At 42.6% G+C, this 15704-nt stretch overlaps 1 protein-coding gene across 1 annotated transcript in view; it reads left to right on the top strand.

Annotated features, from left to right (window-relative positions):
* The first annotated feature begins 1457 nt into the window (after positions 1–1457).
* Positions 1458–15704, top strand: part of cyfip1 (cytoplasmic FMR1 interacting protein 1) — a 28031-nt gene continuing 13784 nt past the window's right edge. Inside the window, exons 1-16 of the mRNA XM_053636108.1 lie at positions 1458–1684; positions 6338–6458; positions 8041–8130; positions 9357–9434; positions 9522–9623; positions 9742–9923; positions 10447–10543; positions 10639–10767; positions 10855–10959; positions 12077–12168; positions 12611–12728; positions 14011–14133; positions 14240–14365; positions 14476–14642; positions 15218–15365; positions 15458–15611. Of these exons, the coding sequence (XP_053492083.1) occupies positions 6342–6458; positions 8041–8130; positions 9357–9434; positions 9522–9623; positions 9742–9923; positions 10447–10543; positions 10639–10767; positions 10855–10959; positions 12077–12168; positions 12611–12728; positions 14011–14133; positions 14240–14365; positions 14476–14642; positions 15218–15365; positions 15458–15611 (1828 nt within the window). The 5' untranslated portion in view covers positions 1458–1684; positions 6338–6341. The remainder of the gene's footprint in view (positions 1685–6337; positions 6459–8040; positions 8131–9356; positions 9435–9521; positions 9624–9741; positions 9924–10446; positions 10544–10638; positions 10768–10854; positions 10960–12076; positions 12169–12610; positions 12729–14010; positions 14134–14239; positions 14366–14475; positions 14643–15217; positions 15366–15457; positions 15612–15704) is intronic.

Here is a 15704-nt window from a genome sequence, read left to right as displayed (position 1 = left end):
AATAGTTCAGCACAACGACTGCTTCGAGTGGTTTCCCCAAATTCAACTGCAAATGCAACTTATAATGATCTCTCCAGTCTCAAAATTATTCACCCCCTTAACGGAGAGCAGCTTTAGTATATAGTAGAGCTCCTTTTCCTGTTATGACCTGCTGCAGACGAGATGCAGAGCTTTTGGCAGCGTTCCTGAGGAATCTTCTCCCGTTCCTCATGAGCAATGACCTCCAGTTCAGTAATATTCTTGGGTTTGTGTGCTGCAACCGCCTTCTTCAAATCCCACCAGAGATTTCCTATGGGGTTCGAGTCGGGTGACTGTGATGGCCCTGTAGAATCTTCCAGGACTTCTTCTGCATCCAAGCCTCGGTGGAATTTGAGGTACGCTTGGGATCGTTGCCCTGTTGGAAGGTCCAACGACACCCAAGCTTCAGCTTCACAGACGGCATGAGGTTTCCTCCTAGGATTTCCTGATGCTTCAATGAATCCATCTCACCTTCCACACGCTGCAGGTTTCCAGTGCCAGAGGATGCAAAGCAGCCGCAGAGCATCACCGAGCCTCCACCATGCTCGACTGCGGACAGAGTGTTCTTTCTTCATTCTTCTTCCTCCAGACATATCGCTGATCCCTCATGCTGAAAAGTTCCAGTTTAGTTTCATCGCTCCACAGAACAGAATCCCAAAACTTCTGTGGATTATTTATATGATTTTGAGTGACTTTTCTTGTGCTTTTGGGTCAGTAGCGGTGAACGTCTTGGAGTTCTGGCATGGAAACCTTCTGCGTTTAGTACGCGCCTTACTGTGCTCACTGAAACCTCAGAGCCTGTTACACCAAGTCTTGCTGCAGGTCTTTTACAGTCACTCGAGGGTTTTGCACAACCTGCCTTCTCACAAATCTGCTTGCAGCCGTTGATAGCTTCCTTTTTCTGCCCCGTGCAGGTATTTCATACATTTTCTTCCACACCTGATGCAACTAATGAAGCCCTTGATTAGTTTAGCATCAGGTGTGCTTGAGACAACACCTGTTTTGCATATTTGTGCTGCTGTGAGGGATTCTATTTGGGGGATGAATAATGTTGAAACTGGAGAAATCACTCGTCGTGTTGAACTATTTCAGTCGCTTTTGTTTGATTTGTTCATCGCAAACAGCCTGATTATTAAACCTGATTTGAATCATTTTGACTGCACCTCTAGATATGCCAGAATGAAAGTGGGATATAATATTGAAGAAGAATGAAATAACACTAATAATTGGTGTTTTGTCTTTACATATTATCGAAGTATAAAAAATTGATTGACTTTATCCGTGAATTACACGCAAGAGCGAAAAATAATGATTTTTTTTTGCCAGTGGTTAATTAATAAAGTGTAAAATGGCGTCCTCTGGTGACGGCAGCGCTCTAAAATGGCGCCCTCTTGTGGCCGTTGTACAAAATGGCGGCGGAGTTTCCTGTCGAGTTTTCCTGTAGAGAAACGGGAACTCCTCCCGACGGCCGCCTGTGTGTCGCCTCAGCGGCGGAAAGGCACGATTTTATCGCGTTTTACAGCAAAGTTTTCTGATAAATAAAACACCGAGGCCTCGGGGGATAATATTTACTCCACTTAGGACTTCTGTCTTCGCTGTGACTTCGACAAATGGAGATTTAATTCACCGGGACTTCATCGGTTTATCCCTGGGAAAAAAATCAAGGGTGGGTATCTGACTTGTTTTAGCAGCCCAAAGGAAAAAAAAAAAGTTTTGCTAGCTCGACTTTGGGTGTTGTCTTGTGTGTTTGGCCAGACTTTGTTCTCTCGTCGAGTTTTGATTAAGAAAGACGTCAAACTGAGTGTTTTTGGTTCTAAACGAAGAGAAAAATCGACGAGTTTAATGCACACTTTTCCTGTTTGTAGAGCTCGGGGCTAACGCTAGGCCTGGAGTTCACAGATTCCACACTGGCTCAAACACCAGACAGAATAATGACCTAAAAACTGCATCTTTTCCCTCTTAACTTTATTAAAAACACATTTCAGTTCGTTTTATATAACCGGCTGTGTGTGTGTGCGCTCACCTCAAACTGGATTTAAAACACTTATCTATCGAAAAATACTCAGCTTTCTGAGTTCATTTTCCTTTTTTAAGGACTTAAAAGTCTATTAAGTTTGTGATTAAAAGTCCATAAATTCCAATTAAAACTTAATAAATCAGTGTGAAACAAATCCAGGAATTAAAAGCCAGAGAAATTAAAATGAAAGTAGTGTAAATGGGTACTTCCTGAACTGGTCTGAGGTGTTTTTTTTTTTAAATTTTTTTTTACTCTTTAAGATGAGCTCCTACTCAGATTATCCTAATATAGGAATAAATGTTACACAAAACGGACAAAAAAAACCATTTTATAAAACGTGCGGATTCTTTTCCATAAGGAATGAATCGCTCCGTGTCCAGAAAGGTAAAGCTTTACCTCTGACACTGGAGACTCCTTCCCTAAAGGTTACCTCGATGTCTCCTGACACGCCCCAGTCAGCTCTGAGCTGTTACTATAGAAACGATATCGCATCGCTATAAAGCGCAGTATAAACGCGTAAAAGGAGCTTGGCTTAAAAGAATCACGTTCTAATCGACACCGAGTCGATTCGTGAGTCGGTTCGAGATCCGACACGGCAGTACATCTTGTACAAAGACGTGCGTGTTGGTTTAAATTTTTCATAACGACTTTAACTCCGCGTGCTTTCTTTCAGTATCGTATAGCGAGTCTAACCCCGGTGTGTTTTTCCTTCTCTCTTTCCGATGCCGTTTGTCAGGAAGTGAATCAGGCATGTCGTGTGGAGCTGTAGTGGATTTCACCGATACCGATGATGAGTCGGGCGATACTTACCTGCCGGTGACCGATTAATCGAGCGACAGATTTTAAAATCGAAGCTGGATGGAAACATAACGCTCGAAGTAAAACATCGCTGAGCTTCATTACACTAATAAGCAGTACTGTACTTTTTTACGTGGAATAAATATATTAATGTTAGTAATTCTGAAAGTTAATATAAGATGTACATCCAAACTGAAGCAAAGCGTAACGCTCCGAAAAAACACTAAAAACAGAGGAAATGAATCAAAAAACACTGCAAATAACTCGACAAAATTGGTCAGTGATGGTTTGTTATTTCGCCTCTAGAGGCCGCTCTCGTGCTGTATAACGACAGCAGACCCTTCTCAGCGACCGGGAAACTCGATCGCCGTGACGCCGTTTAGTGCCGATCACCGATAGCTCCAGACATCGTAAATATCACTCCGAACCGAATCGATCTAGTCACCGAAGGACACGATCGCGCGCATCACGGAGTATGAGATTTGCTCTGATTCAGACTCGGACTTACGGAAGCGCTCTCACGGTCTCCGAATGACCTCCGAAACACATTTGCGTCCATGACTACATCTGTTTAAAAAATAAATAAATAAGTTTAAGAAACAGGAAGCGCTTCTCTTTGCTGTAATGTGAACGGACTGTGAAGACACTTTGACGTTTGCCGTGTTCGGGGCGTTTGAGTTGAACTCTGGCATCGTTCTACTCGTGATTTCTGCACCGAGTCGGCGAAAATGGCAGGAAGTGACCAATCCCAATCGTGCCATTTAATCAGGGCGTTTGTTGTTTTTGTTTCGAGATGCCGGACTAACCCGGAGTGTGGTGCCTTCTGGGTTTTCTGGAGACAGTTCACAAAAATGCTGCAGTCTTTAACGCGTCGATTTATTTCGGCCTGCTAGCTCGGTGAGGTCGAGTACGAGACCTTTTTTTTCTTTTTTGGGGGTTTTATTTAGTTTTGCGGGTGCGCTTTCAGCACCGCCCCCTCCTCAGGAAATATGTGTTTGAATCTGTATGGTGTTAAATCTGCTCAGATCGAACTGAAACTGAGCAGAAGTGTTAGAAGTGATCTCAGCTCGTGAACGTGGTGCATCTGAGCGCGTGTCGGAGCGCTAGACGCTCTCAGTGCATGTGTGGGAGAAATGTGTGAAAATGCCGCATGCTGGAGGAAATTCTCTCAAAATGTGTGTGTGTGTGTGTGTGTGTGTGTGTGTGTGTACTGTAAACAGCATGCGAGAAGATTTTTTCATCTGGTGTGACACCCAGCGGAAATTTAGATTCTGCGAAATTTCGAAGTGGAGATAATAAGTATTTCGTATCCGTGACCGCGGTGATGTTTACGGATGTTTACCTCCCGGCGTCAGGGGTGCACCGCCGCATTAACGCCATCTTACTTTAATTCTCGTTAAAGTTTCAGCTACAGAGGTAGTAAATATAACGGCTGTGCTTTTGTTTCAAGATTAAAACCTCGTCCGAATTCTGTAACAGTCAGCGTGTCGGATAAATGCAGGAAGATCCTCTGACGGTAGACTTGCGATTAAAGAACATCGTTCTCTTTTTTTTGTCCGTTAACTAGTGCTACGAGCTAGAGGTGGAGCGATGTTGGATTTTACCGATACCGACGACTAAGTCGGGCGGTCCTTACCTGCCGATAACTGATTACTCGAGTGGTAGTTTTTAAAATCGAAGCTGGATGGAAACATAACGCTCGAAGTAAAACATCGCTGAGCTTCATTACACAAATAAACTGTACGTTTTAAAAAAAAAAAATGAAATAAATATATAAACGTTAATATATATGAACTATTAATAAACGTTAAAGTAAATAAAACATATACATCCAAACCAAACCCCAAAAGTGACGACAAAACTGGTCGTAGTTTTTATTTCGCCTCTAGAGGCCGCTCTCGTGCCGTATGATGACGGCGGACCCTTCTCAAGCACTCCCGTGACGGACGCCGCACGTTTTTCCGTCTAAATAAATCTAAGATGGCCAATCGCAACCGTCAGCCGTTTTTCCTGCGATAGGAAAGAAAACTCAAGGCCAAAATCGTACAGCGTAAAGCCTCGTCAGTAATATAAGCGTAGTGATGATTTTATAATGCGATTTCCTTTACTGTCTTTTTTTTTTCCCCTTTCTAATCAGTTTGACATTTGAATGGTCCCCGGCCATTTTTACGAAACTCCGCCCCACCTCCCACCCCCCCAGGTATCTACGTCTGCCTTTTTCGTGTCCAAACCCAAAACAAGCATTCCGGACCGGAAGTCCGTTCTTCCAAACGGGTTTTCTCCGTGACTTTATACGCTTTTGCTAACGCCGTGGATTAATCCATTGGTTTTTTTTAATGGTGTTTTTCGTATCTTCATGGTTATTTGTACAATGAAGGAGTTTCAGAAAATCAGCTGTCGCCCCTTTAATATGTCTGTATTGAATGTTGCGCAGTAAAGCTCCGGTGGTGTGTGTCGCTGCGCCGTGGCCTGCGTGACCGGACCTGCAGAGCCTGTGGAGAGGTTCTGTTACTAAACTTCCTTTTTTTAAAAAAAAACTAAACTGCAAAGTAAAGCCTAAAGTGAGCTCGGACGCCCTCGACACACTCTAAAATATCTTTCGCTTAGAAAGTCTTTATATATATATATATATATATATATATATATATATATATATATATATACACACACACACGAGAGCTGCGTTTATTTACCGTTTATTCGTAGAGATTTGGATCGTTTTGCAGGGAGGGGTGTGTTTTGTTACGGTTCGACATAAGATGCGAGTGTGTGCTTGTTTTTTTTTTTGGTTTTTTTTTTTTGAGGAACACGACCCAAGAGCTGCTTCCTTTTTTTTTTTTTCACTCCTTTTTTAGTCACCCGTTATGACTGGTGTTCGTCTGACACCCGCGGATCGTTTACAGTAAAGCTAATAATAATAATCATTTTTGATTCGACGCTGATTTTTTTCCTCGTTAAACCCCTTTTACGAGCGAGTTGCTTTTGAGTTCGTCGCTCGCTCGTAGAGCTATTCTTAGCCGCGAATGAGGAAGTGAGACGGTTTCAGGACGAAAGTGTAGATGTCTGACAGCACAGCGCTGGAGTCCTGCGTTGCCTGAGGGTAAAGAATGGCGGTAATCTCTCTGCACCTGGGGATTACAGGCGTTCACAGAGTAACGCGGTGCAAAACAAACGGCTCCGCCCGTGCTCACGGCCGCCCGTAGCTCTAATCGTCCTGACTTAACACGTCGATTCGTTCTCTATGACAGCAGCTAGTGCACGTTTATTACCATCACTATTATGATTAACGAGCTCGTTCTGATGATCGTTTCCATAGCAACAGGGACGTGTACGGCGGACGCTTCGCTTTGGGGAAGGAGTCTCCGGTGTCAGGGCTTCGTCGTAACAGGAATGCTGCCGCTTCGATTTGCGTTATTTCGTTATTAGAGACGGGGGAAATTATTATTATTATTATTATTATTATTATCAGTGTTGTTGTTGTTTATTTTTCATTTCTTTGTGTAGAATCATGACGACCACGGTGTCTCTGGAGGACGCTCTGTCCAACGTGGAGTTGCTGGAGGATCTTCCACTTCCAGACCAGCAGCCATGCATCGAGCCCCTGCCCTCATCACTCATCTACCAGGTAACACACACACACACACATATACATAGAGAAAGATGTGTGTGTGTGTGTGTGTGTGTGTGTGTGTGTGTGTATAAAATAGTATTTTGAGCTGCAACAACTAATCTATAAAATAACAATGGCGTAATTGTGGATAAAAGGAGCTCCGAGTCCTCTAAGGCATAAATAAAATGAAAAAATGGAACAATAATTGCCCGATTAATCGTTTATGAAAACACGCGCGAGTTGCAGCCCTGGTAGTAACACTGCACTGTCCTGTAGTGATGATTTAAAAATGGCTTTTGTTTTGTTTTGTTCTAGCTTTAAACATCATCATTTAAATCTGAGCAACAAATAAAAGATGTTTAGGACGTAATGGGAAAACGACATACTTTAAACAGAAATGAATTTATTTATGTTGGTTTCTTTTTTAAGAAAAGCAAAAAAAAAAAATGTTTGTTTGTTTATACAGGGCGAAATATTCTTTATAAAATAATGTGTTTCTCTGTTTATTTATAGTGGAAAAAAACAAGCAGAAATGTACTTTACGTGTCTACTGATTTGTAGGAAAAAAGGATTAGGATTTTATGAGTGTGTTGGATTTAGAGGCAGTTTTTCCTCATTTCTGTTTAGTGCTAGTGTTTGATTTGAGATTTGATCGTGTTAGTGTGTTTGTTTCAGTGATCAGTTCAGTCATAATTGATTGATTAGTTTGTGGACGTTCGTAGACGTAAGTAGTCGACGTGAAGGAGTGTATACGGCCGAGACTTCAGTGATCAGTGAATTGTCTTTGGTGCTCTGTGGGAATGGAGTGTGAAGTTAATTTATTCAGTCATTTGTATATTTTCTTTTCATTTATTTGTTCATTTTCATATGATTCATTTTCATGTGATTCATTTTCATATGATTCATTTTCATGTGATTCATTTACTGATTCGCTTCTCTTTAAATCCAGTTTTAGACTGTGATATTACAAAGGTCTTTCCAGATTATTACTTGCCGCACTGTATGAGATAACCCCCGTAAAACTGCCTGAATTCCAGAATATAATTTGTTCACCATGTTAGGTTTAAATCCTCTAAAAACAGATTCGCAGTTGATTAACATCACTCCGTTCCTGTTCACATCCTTCAAAGCATTGTCATGTTCTGCTTACTCTCACAGTCCCCCAAACACACACACACACACACACACACCCAAAGTCTCCATAAAACAAATGAGACAGCAGTGTTTCCCACGAAAACTGAACGTTGTCCACAGTGTGAAAACAACTCGGAGAGTAAGCTGACCTGACCGACAAAATTACCACGACAGAAAGTTCCAGTAAGAGAAAAAGACCCTACCGACTTCAAGTCTGAGAAACAGTCTGCGCACAATAACAAATATAACAAGAGTATAACGTCCTTATCTTTTAAAGACTTGTAACAAATAATATAACAGTGTAGGACGTAAAGCCGAGGAGAGAACACTAATAAAATTACATAAACAGAAACTCTAACCCAAAAGCCTCAGAGCCTCGAAACAGAGAAGCACATTAATACAGAAGTAGATGGTCATTTGTTTATTTAAGTGTTTAACGTGTCGATGTTCTTCCGTCAAACAGCCCAACTTCAACACCAACTTCGAAGATCGCAACGCGTTCGTGACCGGCATCGCTCGCTACATCGAGCAGGCCACCGTCCACTCCAGCATGGTAAACTCACTCTGACTCGCCTCCGTGTCTCACTCTCTCACTCTGACTCTCACTCTGACTTGCCTCCGTGTCTCACTCTCTCACTCTGACTCTCACTCTGACTCGCCTCCGTCTCTCACTCTCTCACTCTGACTTGCCTCCGTGTCTCACTCTCTCACTCTGACTCTCACTCTGACTCGCCTCCGTCTCTCACTCTCTCACTCTGACTTGCCTCCGTGTCTCACTCTCTCACTCTGTCTCTCACTCTGATTCACCTCCATCTCTCACTCTGATTCACCTCCATCTCTCACTCTGATTCACCTCCGTCTCTCACTCTGACTCGCCTCCGTCTCTCACTGTCTCACTCTCTCACTCTGACTCTCACTCTGACTCGCCTCCGTCTCTTACTCTCTCACTCTAACTCACCTCGGTGTCTCACTCTCTCACTCTGACTCGCCTCCGTCTCTCATTGTCTCACTCTAACTCGCCTCCGTGTCTCACTCTCTCACTCTGACTCTCAGTCTGACTCGCCTCCGTCTCTCACTCTTTCACTCTAACTCGCCTCTGTGTCTCACTGTCTCACTCTGACTCGCCTCCGTGTCTCACTCTGACTCTGACTCGCCTCCGTCTCTCACTCTTTCACTCTAACTCGCCTCTGTGTCTCACTGTCTCACTCTGACTCGCCTCCGTGTCTCACTCTGACTCTGACTCGCCTCCGTCTCTCACTCTTTCACTCTAACTTGCCTCTGTGTCTCACTGTCTCACTCTGACCCGCCTCCATGTCTCACTGTCTCACTCATACTGTGTGTGTGTGTGTGTGTGTGTGTATGTATATATATATATATATATATATATATATATATATATATATATATATATATATATATATATATGTATATGTATATATATATATAATGTGTGTGTGTGTGTCTATATATATATATATATATATATATATATATATATATAAAATGTGTGTGTATGTGTGAATACTTATGCACGACACTGTATATAGTGAATAGGAAACCATCTGGGAACATTACTGCGTAAAGAAAAGTTGTAAAAATGTTGTTTTTATTGTAGTTGTATATGTTTATGTAATATAAAAGCATATTGTAGAGCTGCTGATGATTAATATCGGCACCCCTGCCTAAGTTAAACTGCTGTTCAGGTACTCCGTTGTTTATGCTGTGTGTTACTCATATGAGAGGTTTTAATTTTTTTATTATTTTTTCTGTTGTGTACAGAATGAGATGTTGGAGGAGGGCCAGGAGTACGCTGTGATGCTCTACACCTGGAGGAGCTGCTCCCGAGCCATCCCTCAGGTAACACGCACACAGACGGTGCTCACGTCAGTTGTAGCTTTTAACTTTGCATTTTCACGTTTTTTTTTTCTTTCTTTCTTCTTTTAGGTGAAGTGCAACGAGCAGCCCAACAGAGTGGAGATCTACGAGAAGACGGTGGAGGTGCTGGAGCCTGAGGTCACCAAGCTGATGAACTTCATGTACTTCCAGGTAACGATCATTGACGTTGGGTTGTTGTCATGGTGATGGCGCACCATTAAAAGGTATCTCGTGGTGTAAAGGCTTCAGATGGATCGAATGATGCGATGCATTCCCTTTACTTTCCCAGCGTACGGCGATCGATCGCTTCTGCGGCGAGGTGCGCCGTCTGTGTCACGCCGAGCGCAGGAAGGACTTCGTATCCGAGGCGTACCTGCTCACCCTGGGAAAGTTCATCAACATGTTTGCCGTGCTGGACGAGCTGAAGAACATGAAGTGCAGCGTCAAGAACGACCACTCGGCCTACAAACGGTGCGTGTTTGTAACACTCGCACAAAATCTATAGATATTTTTGTATTTTGGAACTGAAAAGGACTCAAAGTGTCAGTCAGACCGATAATGTGGAGCATTAATGCGTGACAGTACCACTAACGAACAGTAGATGCCACTATATACTGTAAGAAATAATCTGTTCTCTGGCACTGACACTGGAGACTCCTTCTGTCAATGTTAAATAATCGTCTCCTTATAGAAAACTTCACCACATCGACGATTTTTTAAAAAAGAACCGTTTACAGACTCGAGCGTCCGTCCGTATGCATCCCTGTGGACGAGTTTGTCACTATGGAAACGATAACGTATCAGAACCAGCGCGTTAAATATGTTCTGACATTATAGAAAATATTTTCGGACCGGTCAGAATCATGAATTGGGCGTCTTACGGCAAATTCACGTTATGTTTTTGTTCGACTTTATTGTATCGTGTGTATTGCGCTCGGTTTAGCAATAAAGGGGTCCAAGCATTGAAGGCTGTCTCTGTCTCCGTCTCTGACAGGGCGGCGCAGTTCCTGAGGAAAATGTCCGAGCCGTCTTCTATTCAGGAGTCGCAGAACTTATCCATGTTCCTGGCCAACCACAACAAGATCACACAGGTACCACAGCTCACTGATCGTCCTCTACCCTGCACTGATGTTCTACCTGTCTGCGTGTTTAAGTGTGTGAGTGTGTGTGTGTGTGTGTGGTTCAGTCCCTCCAGCAGCAGTTAGAGGTGATTAATGGATACGAAGAGCTCCTGGCTGATATCGTCAACCTCTGCGTGGACTACTACGAGTACAAGATGTACCTTACGCCCAGCGAGAAGCACATGCTGCTCAAAGTAAGGCACCGTGTTCGTTTATTTACTTTATTTCCTTTTTTCAATTTATTGTGGTGATTGTTCTCCGTCATTCCTGCGTCCTTTCAGGTCATGGGCTTCGGGTTGTATCTGATGGATGGAACCAACAGCAACATCTACAAACTGGACGCTAAGAAGAGGATCAATCTCACCAAAATCGACAAGTTTTTCAAGGTGTGAGGAGTGAAAGTGGTGCGGTGCGGTGAGAAAAGACATGAAGAAGCCACTAAATATTTCCTTTACATCCTAAAAGACGTTGTTGTTTTTTTTTTCATGTCGCGTGATGAAGAGACCTCCGGCAAAAACAGTCGTGCGGGGGGAGGAAAAAAAAGACAGCTGAAATGATACTGAAAGATTTAGTTTGATGATAATTCCATTATTAAATAAATATACATTTATGAAATAAAATTATAACACGTGCAAATTATAATTTGAAACAGATATGCAGTGTACACGTGCGTTAAACTACATGATTCCATTATTATATTAATAGTTATAATAATAAAAATAATACAATAATTAAATTATACAGGTGCATCTCAAAAAAATTTAATCTCATGGAAGAGTTCTTTTATTTTTTCTGTTATTTAATTTGAAAAAGTGGAACTTTCGTATATTCTAGATTCGTTACACATAAAGTGAAATATATATATATATACACACACATTTTAATCTTGATTACGGCTTACAGCTCACGCAAATCAAAAATCCAGTATCTCAAAATATTCGAGTGAAGAATTAAAAAAAAAAAAGCTTGAAATATTTCACTTTATGTGTAATGGATCTAGAATATATGAAAGTTCAACTTTTTGAATTAAATCACCGGAAAAAATTTACTTTTCAATGATATTCAAAATTTTTTTGAGATTTACCTGTACAAATTTAGAAGAATAAATATATATATATATATATATATATATATATATATATATATGTGCTTGTGTGTGTGTGTGTTAGCTTTTAAAAATACCAAATCGTCTACTTACAGTTTGTGATTGTTTAATAAATATATGCAGTAAATAATATAAATAGAATAAATAATATTTAAAAATGTATTAATTATATATATATATGTATATATTAGTCATTACTCAGCCGATGTTGCTTTAATAAATAAGGTGTTTCTGTTGATTTATTTACTTTTTTCCTATTAAAAAGAAATAATCAGATATAAACTCTGCTGTTTTAGTTGTCCCGCCTTCGCCAGGTGAATATCGCGTGTTCAGATCAGCAGGATTTGTTGTCGTATTTCGTTTGAACCCTCCCTTTTTCTTTCCGATGTGAACCGCAGCAACTGCAGGTAGTGCCGCTGTTCGGGGACATGCAGATCGAGCTGTCCCGTTACATCAAGACCAGCGCTCATTTCGAAGAAAACAAATCCAGGTAAGACGTAAACCGTAATCGGATCAAACTAAACGATTACCAGGTCGTTAGCAGGTCATTACAGCGTAGCACATCAGTTTGGACCCTCATCAAGAAATTCTCAGCTGCACGTTTCGCTCCTTTCCCTGTTGAAACGGCCGTCATTTGCATACTGGAACCCGATTGGCCGTGACATTTTGTGATGCGATAATGCTTCTGTTCGCGGGAACGTGTTCCATGCTGCTTTCATGCGCAAAATGATAGAGGTTTTATCATGTGAGAGTGATTTTAAAAAAAAGAATCCTTACATCGTAAAAGAAAAAAAAGGTTTATTACGTTCAACAGAAATTTTCCGTAAAGACAAAGCAGTGAGTGAATTTGAGTCTGTATTAAGATGTTGTTTTAACTTGAACTCCCTGTGTGTGTGTGTGTGTGTGTGTGTGTGTGTGTGTGTGTGTGTCAGATGGTCTTGTACATCTACAGGCAGCAGTCCTCAGTATAATATCTGTGAGCAGATGATTCAGATACGTGAGGATCACATGCGCTTCATCTCCGAATTGGCTCGCTACAGCAACAGCGAGGTGTGTTCCTCGACCAGGCGGCCATTTTGTTTCCTTTCTGATTCAAGCTCCTGATTATTTCAAGTCAGCTGTTCTTACGTTTACGTTCTTATTATTTTTTGCTGTTACTGCTCCTCCTCAGAGGCCAAATGGAACAGAAATGAACGGCTAGGAATAATTATGGGTGGATCGTGGCTGGTGAAGTGATTAGAGCTTCATAGGAAATTAGGAAAGCGCTCGAACCCTGGATAATTTTATTCAGGAGCGGTATTTAAGCGCAACACCACTACGGGAGCTTTTTCACCTTCCTTCACATTGGGTTATTTTTTATTTATGCAGTTCTTTATAAGCGTCATGCAATCTGCTGACGTTCACTTCCTGATCACGTCAATCAAACTACGTGTGGATTATTTATTTCTTTATTTTGCTACTTGCATCTTATTTTATTTACTTACTTTACTGCGGTATTGGTACTCCATCCATTCATCCATCCATTTATCCATCTACCATTTATCCATCCTTCACCCATTTATCCATCCACCCATCCATTTATCCAACCATTTATCCATCCTTCACCCATTTATCCATCCACCCATCCATTTATCCATCCATCCATCCATTTATCCATCCATCCACCCATTTATCCATCCACCCATCCATTTATCCAACCATTTATCCATCCACCCATCCATTTATCCATCCATCCATCCATTTATCCATCCATCCACCCATTTATCCATCCACCCATCCATTTATCCAACCATTTATCCATCCACCCAACCATTTATCCATCCATCCACCCATTTATCCATCCATCCACCCATTTATCCATCCACCCATCCATTTATCCAACCATATATCCATCCACCCATTTATCCATCCACCCATCCATTTATCCATCCATCCACCCATCCATTTATACATCCATCCATCCATACACCCATCCATTTATCCATCCATCCACCCATTTATCCATCCATCTATCTACACCTTTTAGTTCGGTTGCCAGAACAGTGTGAAAGTTGATACTTTTGGGTTTTTTTTGCTATTTAGTTTTTGTTTTCACACAATTAAAAGAACAAATAAAAATCATAAAGACTGACTGTGGTGCATGAAGGGGTAAAAACCCTCACGTAAAACTCTTTCAGTCATTGGTTGGACATGCAGTGGTGGAAAAAAGTAAACAAACCTTTCCCCAGCGTGTGTAGAAAGAGGTTCCCAAGGGAAATTTCCCAAATTTCATCCATCTATCCATAAATGTCACTTTCTTTCTCCTTCATTTTGTGTGTGTGTGTGTGTTAAGGTGGTGACAGGATCAGGACGCCAAGAGGCCCAGAAGACGGACGGCGAGTACAGGAAGCTGTGTGACCTGGCCTTGCAGGGCCTTCAGCTGCTTTCTCAGTGGAGTGCTCAAGTCATGGAAGTGGTGAGTGTGTTTACATAACATTTACGGAAGGAGTCTCCAGTGTCGGGGCTTTAAGCTTTACGCTTCCTTACGCAGTTTCTCAAAAACATGACTTCTTTTTCGGCAGTACTCGTGGAAGTTGGTGCATCCGACAGACAAATATTCCAATAAGGAATGTCCCGATAACGCGGAGGAGTACGAACGAGCCACCAGATACAACTACACCAGTGAAGAGAAGTTCGCTCTGGTGGAGGTCGGTGTCTGATTCTCAAAAGCATAACAGCGAAAGTGTGTGTGTGAGAGTGTAATTCCGATAGATCACGGGTTCTGAGTGACTGAGGGTTTGGTTCTGATTGGGTCCAGGTCATTGCCATGATAAAGGGGCTGCAGGTGCTGATGGGTCGTATGGAGAGTGTGTTTAACCACGCCATCCGCCACACCATCTACGCCGCCCTGCAGGACTTCGCCCAGGTCACACTGCGCGACCCGCTGCGCCAGGCAATTAAGAAGAAGAAGAACGTCATCCAGAGGTGTGTGTGTGTGTGTGTGTGTGGGGGGGGGGGGGGGGGGGGGTGAGGTAACAAAATAAAACCTCTTAAAGGTGTTCAAAGCCTTAATCTCAAAGGTACATTTTTTATACACAAACAACCTACACTCGCCTGCCAATTTATTAGGAACACCTCCAGGGATTACACTCTAAAGTCTCCTAAGTTTGCACAGAATGGTGCAAAAATCTAAAACACGTCCAGTTCCGTGGCTATAAGAGCCTTGATGATACGAGCCATTTCGAGCTGACGGGAAGGCTACGGGGACTCGAATAAGCACTCTTTACAGCCGTGCTGAGCAGAAAAGCACACGTCCCAACACGTCGAAACTTGAGCAGAAGACAATATCGGGTTCTGTTCCTGTCGGGCAAGAACCGTGATCTGAGGCTAGAGCGAGCACGCAAACTGGAAAAAACATGGTCCGGTCTTCAGCTGTCCGGTTTCAGGGTGTTCGGCGTCACTGAGACATCGTCGTCGTCGTGCTTCCGCTTAGCCTCGTGCAGAAAATAAATGAGCTAAAGACTTTGTTCTTCTTGAAGGTGACTGATTTGTTGTTGCAGCGTCCTCCAGGCCATCCGGAAGACCATCTGCGACTGGGAGACGAGACGAGAGCCCCATAACGACCCGGCCCTGCGAGGGGAGAAGGATCCCAAAGGAGGGTTCGATATCAAAGTGCCCCGTCGCGCCGTGGGTCCTTCAAGCACTCAGGTGTGTTCTTTACTCAGGAATTTATTCATCGATCGGCGTCCAGACGGGTAGCTCGGGGCTTCGCTTATTAATTCGATCCCCTCCCTGTGCAGCTGTACATGGTGAGGACGATGCTGGAGTCTCTGGTAGCGGATAAGAGTGGCTCGAAGAAGACGCTGCGCAGCGGCCTGGAAGGACCGGCCATCCTGGACATCGAGAGGTTCCACCGGGAATCCTTCTTTTACACTCACCTGCTCAATTTCAGCGGTAAGAACCCGGTCGTCTGTCGGATCAGATACGGCATGTTAGACTTTGAGAGAGCTGATCGAGAGGTCAATGGAGGTTGTGTGTGTGTGTGTG

Source organism: Ictalurus furcatus, chromosome 11 (genome assembly GCF_023375685.1).
Source record: "Ictalurus furcatus strain D&B chromosome 11, Billie_1.0, whole genome shotgun sequence".
In the NCBI taxonomy this organism is placed as follows: domain Eukaryota; kingdom Metazoa; phylum Chordata; class Actinopteri; order Siluriformes; family Ictaluridae; genus Ictalurus; species Ictalurus furcatus.
The sequence above is the reverse complement of the archived record's forward strand: the minus strand, read 5'-3'. Positions and strand labels throughout refer to the sequence as shown.